Below are 18,605 nucleotides of genomic sequence, written 5' to 3' on the forward strand. Positions count from 1 at the left end.
TACATCCTGGTTCCCACGCCCCTGCTAAGTTAGTTTAAACCCTCCCCAATAGCATTAGCAAATCGCCCTGCAAGAAAATCAGTCCCAGCTCTATTTAGGTGAAATCCATCGGGCATGTACAGGTCCCATCTTCCCCAGATCTGGTCCCAATGTCCCAGGAATCTACAGCCCTCCCCTCCTGCACCATCTTTCCAGCCACGCATTTATCTGCTTTATCCTCCTATTTCTGTACTCACTTGCGCGTGGTACTCAGCGTTATCTGGAAATTACTACTTTTGAGGTCCTGCTTGCTAATTTTCTACCTAGCTCCCTAAATTCTGACTGCAGGACCACATCCCTCTTTCTGCCTATGTCATTGGTACCAATGTGGGCCATGACTGCTGGCTGTTCACCTTCCCCCTTCAGGATGCTCTGCAGCCATTCAGTGACATCCTTGGCCCTGGCACCAGGGAGGCAACACAACATCCTGTATTCACGTTTGCGGCCATAGAAATGCCTGTCTATTCCCCTAACTATCGAATCTCTATTGCTATTGCTCTTCCAGTCTTCTTTGTGCCCCCTGTGCAGCTAAGCCCATTGTGGTGTCATGGACCTGGCTCTGGCTGCAGTCCCCAGATGAACCATCACTTTCCTCAGTATTCAGAACTGAATACCGGTTGGACAGTGAGATGCACTTAGGAGACTCCTGTATTATCTGCCTGTTTCTTCTTGACTGTCTGTTGGCCACCCATTTCCTCTCTCCCTGCATACTCTTAAGCTGTGGGGCGACCACATCTATAATCATGCTATCCACAAAGCTGTCAACCTCACAGATGCACCACCGTGATCCCAGCTGCTGCTCAAGCTCCGAAACCCAAAGCTCGAGCTGCTGCAACTGACGACATTTCCTGCACATATGGTTATCCAGGACACCTCAAGTGTCCTGGAGTTCCCACCTAGTTCAGGCTATGCAGTCTAGAGGTCAGAGCAACCCTGCCATTCCTATATCTAATAGATAATAAACATTAGTACTACTAATATACCTTACTATTACTTATAAACCTTACCACTTAAAAATAAAAGGGAAGACTCACCAGCTGCTAACTTCTCTTCAGTTGACGTCTCTTAAATATAGGGAACCTACCCCTTATTATCAAAAAAATTGAAATGTTTAATTTTCCAGGTCCTTAGACAAACTTCCTAACTTTGGAGAATGGTAAACAAAGCTACAATACTCACCTGCTAATCAATTCACAGCCTTCCCGTGATGTCAGTTAGATTTTGTTTTTGTTTCCTGTCTCGCTTCAGTGATCCCAGTCTGCTTCACAATGATCCCAGTGTAAAATCTCGTATAAAAATGGTTCGTAAACATGCAGTGATTTTTTTAAAAATTCATTCCTGGGATGTGGGCCAGGTCAGCATTTATTACCTATCCGAAATTTCCCTTGAGAAGGTGGCAGTGACCCGCAAACTTCAACTGCTGCAGTCGCTTTCAGTACGTTAGGTAGCTGTTAGGGAGGGAATTCCAGTATTTTGACCCAACGACAAAAAAGGAACGGCGATATAGTTCTAAGTCAGGATGGTGTGTGGCTTGGAAGGGAACTTGCAGGTGGTGTTCCCATTTCCCTTGCATCTGCTGCCCTTGTCCCTCTAGGTGGCAGAGGTCGTGGGTTTGGAAGGTGTTGTCGAAGGAGGATTGGTGAGTTGCTGCAGTGCATTTTGTAGATGGTACACACTGCTGCTACCATGTGCTGGTGGTGGAGGAAGTGAATGTTTGGTGGATGGGATGCCAATCAAGCAGGCTGCTTTATCCTGGATGGTGTTGAGCTTCTTGAATGTGGTTGGAGCTGCATCCATCCAGGCAAGTGGACAGTATTCCATCACACTCCTGACTTGTGCCCTGTAGATGCTGGACAGGCATTGGGGAGTCAGGAGGTGAGTCGCTTGCCACAGAATTCCCAGCCTCTGACCTGCTCTTGTAGACACAGTATGGTTCGTCCAGTTAAGTTTATGATCCAAGGTAACTATCAGGATGGTGAGGGATTCATTGATGGTAATGCCATTAAGGGGAGGTGATTCGCGCTCTCTATTGTTGGAGATGGTCATTGCCTAGCACTTGTGTGGCACGGATGTGACTTGCCACTTATCGACCCAAGTCTGAATGTTGTCCAGGTCTTGCTGCATGTGGGCACAAGTTGCGCCATTATCTGGGAAGTTGTGAATGGAACTGAACACTGCAATTATCAGTGAACATCCCCACTTCTGACCTCATGATGGAGGGAGGATCACTGATGAAGCAGCTGAAGATGGTTGGGCCTAGGACACTACCCTGAGGAACTCCTGCAGTGATGTCCTGGTGCTGAGTGATTGGCCTCCAAGAACCACAACCATCTTCCTTTGTGCTAGGTATGACTCCAACCAGTGGAGAGTTTTCCCCTGGTTCCTGTTAAGAACATAAGAAACAGGAGCAAGAGTAGACTATACAGCCTATCGAGCCTTCTCCAGAATTCAGTGTAATCATGGCTGATCTTGGGCTTCAACTGCACTTTGCCGCCCGTTCCCCACATTCCTTGATTCCCTGAGACACCAAAATTCTGTCTATCCCTGCCTTAAATATATTCAATGATGGAGCATCCACTGCCCTTTGGATAGAGAATTCCTAAGATTCACAGTTCATTGAGTGAAGAAATTTCTCCTCATCTAAGTCCTAAATGATCGTCGCCTTATCCTGAGACTATGCCCCCCATGTTTTAGGGGAAACAACCTCTCGGTGTCTACCTTGTCAAGCCCGTTCAGAATCTTACAAGTTTCAATGAGATCACCTCTCGCTCTTCTAAATTCCAGAGAATTTACTCAGCCTGTCATGATAGGATAACCCTCTCATCCCAGGGACCAATCTAGTGAACCTTCACTGTACTGCCTCCAATGGAGGTATGTCCTTAACTATGGAGACCAAAACTGCGCACACTACTCCAGGTGTGGTCTCACCAAAGCCTTATAACGTTGTAGCAAGACTTCTTTATTCTTGTACTCCAATCCTCTTGCAGTAAAGGCCACCATGCCATTGGCCTTCCTAATTGCTTGCTGTACCTGCATGCTAATTTTCTGTGTACCTTGTACGAGCACACTCTAGTCTCTCTGAACATCAACATGTACAAGTTTCACGCCATTTAAAAAAAATCCTGCTCTTCTATTCTTATGGCCAAGTGAATAACCTCACACTTCCCCACATTATACTCCATTTACCCCCTTGTTATCCACTCACTTAACCTGTCTATATCTCTTTGCAGCCTCTCTGTGTCCTCCTCACAGCTTGCATTCCCACCTACCTTTGTATCATCAGCTAACTTAGATACATTACTCTCTGTCTCTTCATCGAAGTCATTTATATAGATTGTAAATAGCTGAGGCTCCAGCAGTGATCCTTGTGGCATTCCACTAGTCCCAGACTGCCAACTTGAAAATGCGCCATTTATGCCTACTGTTTGTTTCCTGTCTGTTAACCAATACTTCATCCATGCTAGTATACTGCCACCAACTCCATTAGCCGTTATCTTGCCTATTTGTTTGACACCTTATTGAAATGCCTTTTGGAAATTCAGGTATACTACATCTACTGGTTCCCCTTTATCTATCCTACTAGTTACATCCTCAGAAAACTCTAATTAATTTGTCAAACATGATTTTCCTTTCGTAAAACCATGTTGACTTTGCCTGATTAGACTGTGCTTTTCCAAGTGAATTGTTAAGACTTCCTTTATAATTGATTCCAGCACTCCGACGACTGATGTCAAGCTAACTAGCCTGTAGTTCCCTGTTTTCTCTCTCCCACCTTTCTTGAATAGCGATGTTACATTTGCTACTTCAAATCTGCTGGGACTGTTCCAGAATCCATGGAATTTTGGAAAATCATACCCAGTGCAACCACCATCTCTGCGCTATCTCCTTTAGAACACTAGGATGCATACCATCAGATCCTGGGTATTTGTTGGATTTTAGTCCCTTAAGTTTCTTCAATACTTTTTTCTACTGATATTAATTACCTTAATTTCCTCACTCTTACTAGTCCTTAGATAACCATCTATTTCTGGAATGCAGCTTCTGTGTCTTCTACTGTGAAAACAGACACAAAATATTTGTTCAATGTCTCTCCATTTCCTCTTTCTCCGTTATAATTTCTCCTGTCTCTGCTTCTAAGGGACCAACGTTTACTTTAGCTACACTCTTCCGTTTCATTTACTTGTGAAAGCTCTTACAATCTGTTTTAATATTCCTAGATTGATTACTCGCGTATTCTATTTCTTCCCTTTTTATCAACTTTTTGGTGGCCCTTTGCTGTTTCCTAGAACACTCCTAATCTTCAGACTTGCTAGTACTCTTTGAAATGTTATAAGCCTCTTTTAATCTAATACTGTCCTTAACTCCATGAGTAAGCTATGGATGGATCTTTCTTGCTGAGTTTTTATTTGTCAATGGAATGTATTATTGTTGAACATTTTGAATCGTTTCTTTAAATGTTTCCCATTGTTTATTTACTGTGATACCTTTTAGTGTACTTGCCCAATCAACCTCCACCAGCTCACTCCTCATACCTATGCAATTGGCTTTGTTTTTAAAAAAAAATTCTTTCAAGGATTGTGGGCATCGCTAATTGCTCTTGACAACTCAATGGCTTGCTAAGCCATTTCAGAGGACAGTTAAGAGTCAACCACATTGCTGTGGGTCATCTGTCACATGTAGGCCAGGTAAGGATGGCAGATTTCCTTTCCTAAAGGACATTGATGAATCAGATGGGTTTTTACAACAATCAATGATAGTTTCATGGCACCATTGCTGAGACTAGCTTTCAATTTCAGATTTTTATTAATTAATTGAATTTAAATTCCACCAGCTGCTGTGGTGGGATTTGAACCCACGTCCCCAGGCATTAGCCTGGACCTCAGGATTACTAGTCCAGTGAAATTACCACTGCACCGCTGTCTTACCTGTCTAAGTTTAAGATTCTTGATTTTGATTGGAGTATGTCACTTTCAAACTTACCATGGAAGTCAATTGTATTATGATCACTATTTCCCAGCAGATCTTTTACTATGAGATTACTAATTAAACCTGCCTCATTACACAATACTAAATCTAAAATAGCTTTACCCCAAGTTCGTTCCCCAATGTATTGCTCCCGGAAACTGTCACAAAAACACTCCACAAACATTGGCTTTAATTTTACTAGGGCTGCTTGATGCAACACTCGGTCAACTGCTGCCTTGGTGTCAAGGGCAGTCACTCTCATCTCACCCCAGGAATTCAGCTCTTTTGCTTGGATCAAGAGTGTAATGTGGTCTGGAGCCAGGTGGCCCCAGTGAAACCCAAACAGAGCAGCAAAGATCAGGGCATTAGTGAGTAAGTGCCGCTTGATAGAACAGTCGATGACCCCTTTCATCGTTTTGCTGATGATTGAGAGTAGACTGATGAGGCAGTAATTGGCCTGATTGGATTTGTTCTGTTTTTGTGGACACGTCATATCTGTGCAATTTTCCACATTGTTGGGTAAATGCCATTGTTGTACCTGTACTAGAATAGTATGGCTAGGAGAAGGCTAGTACTGCAGCACAAGTCTTCAGTGCTACAGCCGGGGTTTTGTCGGGACCCATAGCCTTTGCAGTATCTAGTGCCTTCAGTCATTTCTTGATATCACATGGAGTGAATTGAATTGGCTGAAGACTGGCATCTGTGATGCCGGGGACCTCAGCAGGAGGCCAAGCTGGATCATCCACTCAGCACTTCTGTCTGAAGATGATGACAAATGCTTCAGCCTTGTATTTTGCACTAATGTGCTGGGCTCCTCCATCATTGAGGATGGTGATATTTGTGGAGCCCCCTTCTCCCATTAGTTGTTTAACTGTCCACTACCACTTCTTCTTCTTTGGCCTCCTTGTCGCGAGAGACAATGGGTAAGCGCCTAGAGGTGGTCAGTGGTTTGTGGAGCAGCGCCTGAAGTGACTATAAAGGCCAATTCTAGAGTGACAGACTCTTCCACAGGCGCTGCAGATAAAATTGGTTGTTGGAGCTGTTACACAGTTAGCTCTCCCCTTGCGCTTCTATCGTTTTTCCTGCCAACTGCTAAGTCTCTTTGACTCGCCACTCTTTAGCCCCGCCTTTATGGCTGTCCACCAGTTCTGGCGATGTCACAGGACTTCATGTTGCGTTTGCAGACGTCTTTAAAGCGGAGACATGGACGGCCGGTGGGTCTGATATCAGTGACGAGCTCGCTGTACAATGCGTCCTTGGGGATCCTGCCATCTTCCTTGCGGCTCACATGACCAAGCCATCTCAAGCACCGCTGGCTCAGTAGGATGTATATGCTGGGGATGTTGGCCACCTTGAGGACTTCTGCGTTGGAGATACGGTCCTGCCTCCTGATGCCAAGGATTCTCCAGAGGCAACGAAGATGAAATGAGTTGAGATGTTGCTCTTGGCTGACATATGTTGTCCAGGCCTCGCTGCCATAGAGCAAGGTACTGAGGACACAGGCTTGAAACACTCAGACTTTTGTGTTCCGTGTCAGTGCGCCATTTTCCCACACCCTCTTGGCCACCACCATTCCTGGCTGAATGTGGCAGGACTGCAGTGCTTTGATCTGATCCATTGGTGTGGGATCATTTAGTTCTGTCTGAAGCATGCTGTTTAGCATGCATGTGGTCCTGTGTTGTAGCTTCACCAAGTTGGCACCTCATTTTTAGGTATGCTTGTTGCTGCTCCTGGCATCCTGGCATGCTCTCCTACACTCTTCATTGAACCAGGGTTAGACTCGTGACTTGATGGTAATGGTAGAGGGAGGGATATGTCAGGCTATGAGGTTGCAGAATGTGGTTGAGTAAAGTTCTGCCTCTGATGGCCCACAGCACTTCATGGATGCCCATTTTGACCTTCTAGATCTGTTCTGAATCTATTCAGTTTAGCACAGAGATATGTCACACAACTCAATAGAGGATGTCTTCGGTGTGAAGATGGAACTTCATCTCCACAAGGACTATGCGGTGGTCACTCCTACCAATACTGTCAATGACCGATGCATGTGTACCTGTAGATTGGCGAGGACAAGGTTAAGTAGGATTTTCCTTCGTGTTGGTGTTCGCGCCATTTGTTTCAGGCCCACTCTGGCAGATATGTCCTTCAGGGCTCAGTCAGTAGTGGTGCTACTTAGCCGCTCTTGGTGATGCACATTGAAGGTCCCCACCCAGAGTACATTCTGCGCCCTTGCAACCCTCAGTGCTTCTTTCAATTGGTGTTCAAAATGGGGGCGTAGTGATTTATCAGCTGAAGCATAGGACATGAGATGCCATGAGACTTCAAGGAGTCAATGTTGAGGGCATTCCTTCCTGACTGTATAATACTGTACTGCCTTTGGTGGGACAGGATATTGCCAGGGATGGTGATGGAGGAATCTGGAACATTGGCTGAAAGGTATGATTTTGTGAGTATGACGGTGTCGGGCCATTTCTTGACCAATTTGTGGGACAGCTCTCCCAACTTTGGCACAAGTCCCTGGATGTTAATGAAGAGGACTTTGCAGGGTCGACTGGTCAGGGTGCGCCTTTGTCATTTCTGGTGTTTTGGTCAATGCCAGGTGGTCCATCTGATTTTATTGCTATTAGAATTTTTCATTTTGGATACTAGTGAGGGTGATGGTTTCTCAGAGGAGTGCAATCAGAGCAAAGTTTGCGACACCACAGTCGACTCAGCTGCACAGGAGGGGAGGACGAAGAGTGGAAGAGCAGTAGTGATAGGGGATTCGTTAGTTAGGGGAACAGATAAGCATTTCTGCAGCAGTAAACGTGACTCCAGGATAGTGAGCTGCCTCCCTGGCGCAAGGGTCAAGGATGTCACAGAGCGGCTGCAGGACATTCTTCTGGGGGAGGGTGAACAGCCAGAGGTCGTGGTCCACATTGGCACCAATGACATAGGTAAGAAGGGGGATGAGGTCCTGAAAGCAGATTTTAGGGAGCTAGGAAGGAGATTAAAAAGCAGGACTTCAAAAGTAGTAATCCCAGGATTACTCCTAGTCCCAGGTGCAAGTGAGCATCTTCTTCTTCTTTGGCCTCCTTATCTCGAGAGACAATGGGTAAGTGCCTGGAGGCGGTCAGTGGTGTGTGGAGCAGCGCCTGGAGTGGCTATAAAGGCCAATTCTAGAGTGACAGGCTCAAGTGAGCATAGGAATAGGAGAATTGAGCGATCGACCACATGGCTGGAGAACTGGTATCAGGGGATGGGAACCTGAGAGGGAGCTCAGATTGGAGGGAATCCAGGGTTATCAGGTAGATGGGAGTGTGGAATTCGAAATACAAACAGATCAGCCATGATCTTATTGAATGGCGAAGCAAGCTCGAAGGGCTGAATGTCCTACTTCTGCTCCTAATTCGTATGTTCGTAAGGAAATGAAAGAGAAACAGCTGGTTTTATTGCAATGCCCATCCCCTCCCAAATCAGTAAATGAAATAAAGGACCTGGTATTCTATCTTCTCTAGTTGCCAAAGATGTAGAACAAATAATAGTCTGCCCATTCCAGAGCCTGTGCTGCATCAGAGTGGTAGTTTTAAACAGGCACACAGGCTTGCTTAGCACCAGACTCCTAGGTAAGCTGATTTATTGAGCAAATCAGAACATCAACTACTCCGGTGGCTTCCTTTAAACGGGCCTGTGAGTCCGCCTGAAATTCCAGATCATGCTGTGCAACAGCATATTCACTGTATCTAGACTCATTTGTCAGCTTTCCTGACAGATTCTGGAGTGGGAGGAGAGGGGTGAAAGGTAGCTAAGCAGCCGGAGCTGGATGAAGCTCTATCCAGGCCCCATAGCTGGGTAATGGAGTTGAGATGGGTCCTCGTGTTTTGTGGTGCAGCAGAGATTGAGCTGCACCCTAATACTGCAGTGAAAGACTGCTTTGGGAGTGTATTTTAGGTTCTCTGTGAAGCTTACGTTCTTGTTGGTGTTTGAGTGAGTCAGTGGCCAAAACTATGGAAACGAAAGCCACAAAAGCTCCAACCTGGCCTGCCTTTAATGACGTTAGTCCAGATCCATGTTAGTCACTAATGTAATAATCAGGTAAGTCACGGCCTTAGCAACAACCAATGAGGCTGTGAGAACATGGCATGAATAAAATTGTCACTTGATTACTACTGGCCAATGAGATTGTGTAAGTTTATCACTATTTGAATAGCCGTGTGATCAGTATTGCCCGATGAGATTTCCAGAAAGCGACACACAGTAATCTATTTTATCTTGATGAAAAGCAAAGTTCCAGTTCTTCCTTGATGATTTGCTCTACTTCAGAGTGAAATGTCCAGCCCATATCGAACTGAGGCTGTTTTGTTCTTAGTTGAGCTTCTGTGATGAGCAAACATTGTAGATGCCTTAACTATAATCTTCCAAAGTTCTCTCGATGCGGGAACTGTTTCTTTTGGGCAAGAAAATTGTGCATGTTACTCTGCTCTTGAAGAAAGATGTGAGAGGCAAACCAGGGAATTGTAGACCAGTTAGCCTAGCATCTGTTGTCAGGAAATTGCTTGCATCCATAATTAAGGATAAAGTGACTGAACATTTTGAAAACTTTCAGCTGATCAGAGACAGCCAGCATGGATTTGTAAAGGGTAGATCATGCCTGATGTACCTGACTGAATTTTTTGAAGAGCTGACTAATGTCTATGGATGTTATTTATATGGTCTTTCAGAAGGCATTTGATAAAGTCTCTCACAAGAGATTATCTAAAATTGGAGCTCATGGAATGGAAGGCAAATTATTGACCTGGTTTGCAAATTGCCTTAAAATCTAGAGGAATAGAATACAAGGGGTAGAGTCATGTTACAGCTATCCAAAACTTTGGCTAGATCACACCTGGAGTACGGTGAGCAGTTCTGGACACTACACCTTAGAAGGATATACTGGCCTTGGTAAAGTGTAGATTTACCAGAATGATACCTGGACTCCAAGGGTTAAATTATGAGGCGAGATTACACGAACTAAGGTTGTATTTCCTGGAAATTAGAAGGTTAATGGGTGATTTGATGAAAGTTTTCAAGATATTAAAGGGAACAGATAGGGTAGATGGAGAGAGAAACTATTTCTGCTGGTGGGGAGTCTAGAACTGGGGGCATAGTTCAAAAATTAGAGCCAGGCATTTCATGAGTGAAATTAGGAAACACTTCTACACACGAAGGGTGATAGAAGTTTAAAATTCTCTTCCGTAAATGGCAATGAATGCGAGATCAGTTGTTAATTTTAAATCTGAGATTGATAGATTTTTATCAACTAAAGGTATTAAGGGCTATTGGGCAAAGGCAGATATAGGAAGTTAGGTCACAAATCAGCCATGATTTCACTGAATGGTGGAACAGACTCATGGGGGAAAATGGTCTACTATTCTTATGTTGCTATGACCAGGGCATTCCAGCCTGAAACTGCCCAGTTGAGAAGTAGGGGTCTTGAATCATTGCTGCCTAACTAATGGCAGAACTTGTGCCCTTTCTCTTTCTGATTTTTTTTTTAATACAAGAAACTTGTCATTTATCAAAAGCTTTACCAATTCTTATTAAACATTGACTACTAGTTAATACAACCTTTGGAACAATTACATTCCTTTCCATTTTAAAACTGCTTGTACTTGTTGGGAAGCTTCAGTTCCTTTTTCTGCTAGCATCTTGTCAACTGCATACTTATGTGATCCTAGAAAAAGGTTTGTTTTACATTGCTGCCCTATTGCTGCATAGCCTTTTAGCGACATGAGGAAAAACTTTGTCACACAGCCAGTGGTTAAAGTCTGGAATGTACTGGCTGAGAGTGTGGTGGAGGCAGGTTCAATCGAGGCATTCAAAAGGGAATTAGGCTGTTATCTGAAAAGAAAGAATGTGCGGGGTTACGGGGAGTGGCACTAGATGAATTGCGCATTCAGAGAGCTGGTGCAGACATGATGGGCTGAATGGCCTCCTTCTGAGCTGTAACAATTCTGTGATTCTGTGAAATTATTTAACAACAATTTTCATTTAATGCAGAAAAATAATAAAGAGCTTCACAGAGGCATAATTAAAATATAAATGTTGAGCCAAAGAAATAGATATTAGGAGGGATGACCAAAATCAAAGGGGTGGTTAAAAATTGTGGGTTTTAATGAGGGTCTTAAAGGAGGAGAGGAAGTAGGAGAAGCCGAGGGGTTTAGGAAGGGAATTCCAGGTTATGAGGTCTATGTAGCTGAAGGCATGGCAACCGATAGTCAGCTGTAGAGCTGCAAAGAAGCCAGAATCAAAGGAATGCAGAGTCGGGGTGGGCTGGAGTAAGGAATTGTAGGGCTGGAGGAGGTTACAGAGATGGGGAGCGGTGACAGCCTGGAGGAACTTAAACATGAGGATGAAAATTTTAAATTCATGGTGTTGTGGCGCTGCAAGTTAGTGTAGGTCAATGAGGACACAGGTGATGGGTGAGCAAGACTTGATGCGAGATGTTATACGGGGAATGGAATTTTGGATACCCTGATGTTTATGGAGGGTGGAGTTTGGGATGTTGGCCAGAATAATTGAGTTTGGAGGTGACAAAAGCATGGTGAAGATTTCAGGATCAGATGAACTAAGGTAGAGGCAGAGACGAGCAACATTACGGAGTTAGAAGCAGGTGATCATTGACATGGTGAGGATATGGGGTTAGAAGCTCACCTCAGTGTTAAATAGGGTGCCAAAGTGGCAAAAAGTCTGGTTCAGCCTAAAATAATTGTTAGGCAGGGGTATGGAATAAGTGCATGCCAAAACAATGCCTTTGGTTGACTTAATGTTTATCCAGAGGAAATCCAAGACTGAAAGTTGGACAAGCAGCCTGACAACACAGAGGCAGTAGAGAGGGGGTGAAGTGCTCAGTGGCTTAAGTCTACATGTGGGAATGCTGCATTGTTGAAGGGGCAACCTTGGCATCCTATTTGATACTGAGATGAGCTTCTGACCGCATACCTGCTCCATCACCAAGATCGTCTACTTCCAGTTCTGTAACATTGCCCATCTCCACCACTGCCTCAGATCACCTGCTGCAGAAGCCTTCATTCCTACCTTGGTACTTCCAGACTCAGCTATTCCAGTACTCTCCTGGCCAGCTTCCCATCTTCATAAGCTTAAGCTCATCCAAAACTCTGCTGTCGTATCCTAATTCACACTAATTCCCATTCACCCATCACCCCTGTACTCCCAGTCCAATAATGCCTCGACTTTAAAATTCTTATCTTTGTTTTCAAATCCCTCCATGGTTTGGGTCCCTCCCTATCTTTGTAATCTCCTCCAACTCTCCATGATCTCTGTGCTACTCTAATTTTGACCTCTTGTGCATTTCTACAGTTTATCCGCTCCACCAATGGTGGCCATGGTGTCAACTGCCTAGGCCCCAAACTCTGAAAATCCTTCCCTAAACCTCTCTGCCTCTCTACCTCCCTCTCCTTTAAGACACTCCTTAAAACTTACCTCTTTGACCAAACTTCTGGTCGCCTGTCCTAACACCTCCTTATGTGGCACTGTCAAATTTTGTTTGATAATGCTCCTGTGAAGTGGTGTGCAACATTTTACTAAGTTAAAGACATGCTATGTAATGTAGTTGTTGTTTGAATGAGGTTCTAAATTGATCCACCTGTTCTGGGTCAGGTGACAGTAAAGGTATCTTGGCATTATTCAGGGAGAGCAAGAAACTCTCTCAGTGAGCTCTTCTTCCTTGCTGTACCTCTCATCACCTTCAAAACCTGCCTTAAAACCTATCTCTTAGACAGCATCTTTAGCTAGTCTCATAATCTCCCTCTGACTCTTGCTTGGGTCTGATTCCACCCTCACCTCCCCCACCCCTCCAATTGTAAAGCATTTGGGGACATCCATGCAACATTTGCCTGCATGTGTACAGCTCTAACACTGGAGAAGTTCAACACCATCCAGAACAAAGCAGCCCGCTGGATTGACACCCTTAAGCTCATCCAAAAGTCAGTTGCCCCTATCCTAATTCACACCAATTCTCATTCACCCATCACCCTTGTGCTCACTGACTTGGGTTGGCTCCCAGTCCAATTACGCCTCGACTTTAAACTTCTTATCCTTGTTTTCAAAACCCTCCATGGTTTGCTCCCTCCCTATCTTTGTAATCTCCTACAACCCTCCACGATCTCTGTGCTCCTCTAATTTTGGCCTCTTGTGCATCCCAGATTTTAATCGCTCCACCATACCGTAAGTATTCACTCCCTCCACTAACCACGCAGTGTGGCTGCAGTGTGCACCATCTACAAGATGTACTGTAGCAACTCACCAAGGTGCCTTCAACAGCACCTCCAAAATCTACGACCGCTACCATCTAGAAGGCCAAGGGCAGCAGATGCATGGAAACATCACCACCTGCAAATTCACCGCCAAGTCACACAGCATCCTGAACTGGAAATATATTGCTGTTCCTTCAGCATTGGATCAAAATGCAGGAACTCCCTAATAAACAGCACAGACTGCAGTGGTTCAAAAGGTGGCTTATGACCACCTTCTCAAGGGCAACTAGGGATGGACAATAAATGCTAGTCTTGCCAGTGATGCCCATATCCCACCAATGAATAATAAAGAAAAATTTCAAGTGCTATATAAAGTATAATTTGTTGAGCAGGAAGTTTTCTGATTCCTATTTTATCTTTCTCAACAAAATCACCAAAAACATTCACACAGTGATATCTGTGGCATCTTGGTGATTGTGTTTGCAGTAGTACTTTAAAGTTTATGTAAGCAAAGTAATTGTTTTACACTAAGCGTTTTGGGATGTTGGAGACGCAACCTCAAAGCTGTGGAACTCCTTACCTTTCATCAACAAACAACAGTCTGTTAAAACTAAAGTTTGATATTACCCAATCAGTGACTGCTGACTTACCTTGACTTCAGTTGTACTCCATTAAACCTTTGTGGTATCCTGCTTTGGCATTTCGCCAAGTCTCTCAATTCAAACAGTGTTGCTGAATAAAGTGACGTGCTGTCGAAGCGTTATGGCTTGCAGTCATCAGGACAGTCGTAAGAATGCCAAATTTCAACGGGAGCACCAATTTATGCTGCATGAGAAAAGGAGTGCTGATTCGTTGGCAAGTTGACTCAGATTGCTTGAGGCATTGCCATGGAGAATGCAGCAGGGAACTATTGCCCCCACACTTTTGTTTAATTCAAAAAAGGCACAATCCCTGGACATGTTCCTTTAGCCTGCAGAGGACCGGTCCCTGCAAATGAATATGTGTAACTTCTAGCAAGTGTAAGTGAACCACAGTGGCCTCGGCCAATCTGAGTCAACATGCCAACCAATCAGCACCCCTTTTCTCATGCAGTATAAATTGTTGCTCCCTTTGTAATTTGGCATTCTTGTATCTGTTCTGATGAGTGCGAGGTGTCCAGCTTCGACAGCGTGTCTCTTTTTTTCAGCAATACTCAGTCTTGTTCCATTCCAGTCTGCTTACTACAAGGAGACTGACACACGACACCCTGTCTCCATGCCATGAGAGTTAGGCACCTAGCTAATATGTACCTCAAGCGGCCTCACTGACAATTAGGCTGAAATAATGTTACACTGATGCTGTGGGCAATCACAATAATGTGCCAAGTATCATTTATGAAAGCCTTTACCACAAGCCATTCTTAAAAACTCTAACTACCAAAGAAAAATAAACCATCAGAAAAGGCCATTCAGCCCATCTCTCCCTGTCCATTTAATAACATAACTCTCGCATTTCAGCTTCTATTTTGAATCTCCCGAATGATTTTGCCTCTCCAGTGTCATGTCACATTAGTCCAGCATTTATCATTCTTTGAGTAAAAGTTTTATTTTAATATTTCTTTTGAATTTATTTTGTTTTCCCATTTAAATTTATGTTCATTGGCCTTCCTTTCCTAGCTTAGCTTGAAATTATATTCTCACTTTACCTTACTGATAACATTTAATATTTTATATGCATGGATGAGATTATCCCTTCTAGATGAGAAACATAGAAAGATTTACAACACGGAAGGAGACCATTTGGTCTATCGTGTCCTTGCCAGCTGAAAAAGAGCTGCCCAGCCTAATCCCACCTTCCAGCTTTTGGTCCATAGCTCTATAGGTTATGGCACCTCTAGTGCATATTCAAGTGTGTTTTAAATGTAATGAGGGTTTCTGCCTCTACCACCCTTTCAAGCAGTGAGTTCTAGACTCCCACCATGCTCTTGATGAAAAAAATTCTCCTCAACTCCTCTATAATCCCTCTAACAATTACTTTAAATCTATGCCTCTTGGCTATTGACAACTCTGCTAATAGAAATAGGTCTGTCCACTCTATCTAGGCCTCTCATAATTTTACACCTCAATTATTAGCACTGCGAGCTCACAGCTCCAGCGACCCGGGTTCAATTCTGGGTACTGCCTGTGTGGAGTTTGCAAGTTCTCCCTGTGTCTGCGTGGGTTTTCGCCGGGTACTCCTGTTTCCTCCCACCACCAAAGACTTGTAGGTTGACAGGTAAATTGGCCATTATAAATTGCCCCTAGTATAGGTAGGTGGTAGGGGAATATAGGGACAGGTGGGGATGTGGTAGGAATATGGAATTAGTGTAGGATTGGTATAAATGGGTGGGTGGTTGATGGTCGGCACAGACTCGGTGGGCCGAAGGGCCTGTTTCAGTGCTGTATCTCTAAATAAATAAATAAAAATAAATTAAATCTCCCTTCAGTCTCCTCTGTTCCAAAGAAAGCAACCTCAGCCTATCCAATCTTTCCTCAGAGCTAAAATTCTCCATTCCTGGTAACATCCTCATAAATCCCAAAAGTACCCTTTCTACTGCGGTCACATCCTTCCTGGAATGCAGTGACCAAAATTGTATGCAGTACTCTAGCTGCAGTCTAACTGGTGTTCTTCACAGTTCTAGCATAACCTCCCTGTTCTTATACTCTGGGCCTCAGGCAATAAAGGAAAGTATCCTGTACGCCTTCTTTATCAGCTTATCTAATTTTTCTGCTACCTTTAGGGATCTGTGGACATGCAGTACAAGGTCCCTCTGTTCCTCTACACCTCTCAGAATCCTACCATTCATTGTGTATTCCCTTGCCTTGTTTGTCCTCCCCAAATGCATTACTTCACACTTCTCCAGATTGAATTCCATTTGCCATTTTTCTGCCACCTGACCAGTCCATTGATACCTTCCTGCAGTGAACAGCTTTCTTCCTAACTATCAACCACATGTTCAATTTTCATATCATCTGCAAGCTTCTTAATCATGCCCTCTCCATTAAGTCTAAATCATTGATATATACCACGTACATCAAGGAACAAGTGCCGTGCCCTGTGGAACCCCACAGGAAACAGCCTTCCAGTCACAAAACACCCATAGACCATAACCCTTTGCTTCCTGCTACTAGCCAACTTTGGATCCAACTTGCCTCTTTCCCTTGGATACCATGAGGTTTTAATTTTGTTACCAGTCTGCATGTGGGACCTTGTCAAAAGCCTTTCTAAAATCCATGTAGACTGTTCAGCTTGAGCTTCTCTCATCTTTCATCATAGCTCATCCTCTATGTGGTTAGCATTACTCTTTGTCTGCACTCTTTCCAATATTTGTATTCTTTTTTGTGACAGGGTGCCCAGATTTGAATACTGCTGCAAATGTGGTTAGTGCATGTGTAGCATCCGCACAATCTCTGCAAACTTTGTTCTTTGGCTTTATATTCCAGCATTCATTAATTACTTTGCCACATTGTCCAGACATTGAAATTGATGAGTCTACCATCATTTGCAGTTCCTTTCTATGTCACTACTTGTTGCAATGGAGCAGCAATAAAGCATAGAATGAAATTATTGTAATGCATTGTAAATGAGGCATGATTCCAAATAATTAATAAATATAAAGTTTTCTTCACGTCAAGATTTGCCAATAATCAGTACTAGGCCAGGACAATAGACATTGCAACTTTAGTCTTGTTTGAAACATTTTAAAACTTTTGATTGTCCTAGGGCACGAGCCATTCGATTCCGCCAGGAAAACAATGAAGCTGTTGGTGGATTCTTTTCACTTGTAGGTGACCTGTATGTGGTGCATCACCTTTGGGGTAAGTTGAATGAAATTTTGTTTCCCGATAGTCTTTGTGAGTTTGGGATAGATTTTAAATTTGCCATCCAGGTGTAGAACTGGAGTTGTGGATCAGCCGAATCTGCGTCAATCCCCAATGAACATTTTACAGCTGGGCAGTAAATTGAAAAATCTACCCTTCCCTCTGATTGAATCAAATATTTAATTTATAGACATTCTGTCCAATATATTAATATGGCAGTAGTTAGCAAAATTGTTGAATTTAACTGTTTGGATTTTTTGAGATCTCAGACACTTGCATTTCTCACACGAACTGACTTAAGAGGTTAAGGATCACATGGTATGTCGACATGATTTGTTTAAACAAAAATCTCCTCATCTCCCCTCTGGTTCTTTTGCCAATTATCTTAAATCTGTGTCCTCTGGTTACCCACCGCTATTAGAAACAGTTTCTCCTTATTAAGGCCACCAAAACCTTTCAAATTTGATTAAATAATGAACAAAATACTTACTTTTTTTTCTATGTTGCCAATCAATTCTAGCTTACAAAGACCTTGCATCCAGGCAGGAAACACGGGATGCAGCCTGGCAAAAGCCCGGATGGGATGAGTGTGTCTATTATACAGGTAACCTAGAGCCTATTGATTAAGCACTAAGAACTCCTACAATAAAAATAAAAACAAAAAAAAATTGGAAATTTAATTGAAAAGACTGCAGATCTTTCTAATAAAGTGAAGGCGAAATAGTACAGAAAAAATGAATTAAGGATCTTATATTAAAAAAAACTAAAGCCTGCCTGCACCTTGTGAGTACCAATAAATATGCATCTTTAATCCAGAATCAGAAACAGGACATATTCTATATTTCTAGCCCTGTCAGTGCATCTTGTTATGATCATTGCATATTGTTGCCCTATTTAATCTGTTGCAATAGTTACAAAGAGAACAATCTAATATGTTTCTTGTAAGTAAGGTTGCCTTACAATTGATAGCTAATAATGGAGGGATAATTGTGGCACTTCTGTGGAATTTCTGTCCTATTGGTGCTTCATTCTATTGGAAGAATATATCAAGCAATGATGACAGCAGTTTTGCTCTAATCTGGTGTACAGTAATGCTTTTGGTAAAAGGACTCATCAGGGTTCCGCTAAACATGAGCCATGGTCCAGATTTTTGCCCTCAGTTATGTTTCATTACAGATACAACCTTTAAGTGACACTATAAATGGTTTCCTCTCCTCAGCCACTGTTCCTCGACTTTCAAAACTGCCATCAACACCACGCCACCTCAAAGACCTCCCCTCAACCCTCTGTTCTTACAAGCTACGATCCCAACTCCAAACTCCTATAACATGTTGTCACCTCCCAAATCTGTGACCACTTCTCCTGCAAATGTCTGTTGCATTCTCTGCAGTCAGGTTACTGCCCCACCCTCAGCACTGAAGTGAGCCCAAAGTCACGAATGATATTCTCTCTGACTGTGGTGCATTGTCCCTATTCATCCACTTTGCAGCCCTAGACACAGTTGATCACACTATCCTCCTCCAAAACT

At 43.4% G+C, this 18,605-nt stretch overlaps 1 protein-coding gene across 1 annotated transcript in view; it reads left to right on the plus strand.

Annotated features, from left to right (window-relative positions):
* The window catches only part of LOC137382992 (protein NipSnap homolog 1-like), a 52,911-nt gene that overhangs the window by 30,066 nt on the left and 4,240 nt on the right, over positions 1-18,605 (plus strand). The window contains 2 exon segments of the mRNA XM_068055577.1: positions 16,980-17,074; positions 17,598-17,681. Coding sequence (XP_067911678.1) covers positions 16,980-17,074; positions 17,598-17,681 — 179 coding nt within the window.

The sequence above is a fragment of the Heterodontus francisci genome, chromosome 23 (genome assembly GCF_036365525.1).
Source record: "Heterodontus francisci isolate sHetFra1 chromosome 23, sHetFra1.hap1, whole genome shotgun sequence".
In the NCBI taxonomy this organism is placed as follows: domain Eukaryota; kingdom Metazoa; phylum Chordata; class Chondrichthyes; order Heterodontiformes; family Heterodontidae; genus Heterodontus; species Heterodontus francisci.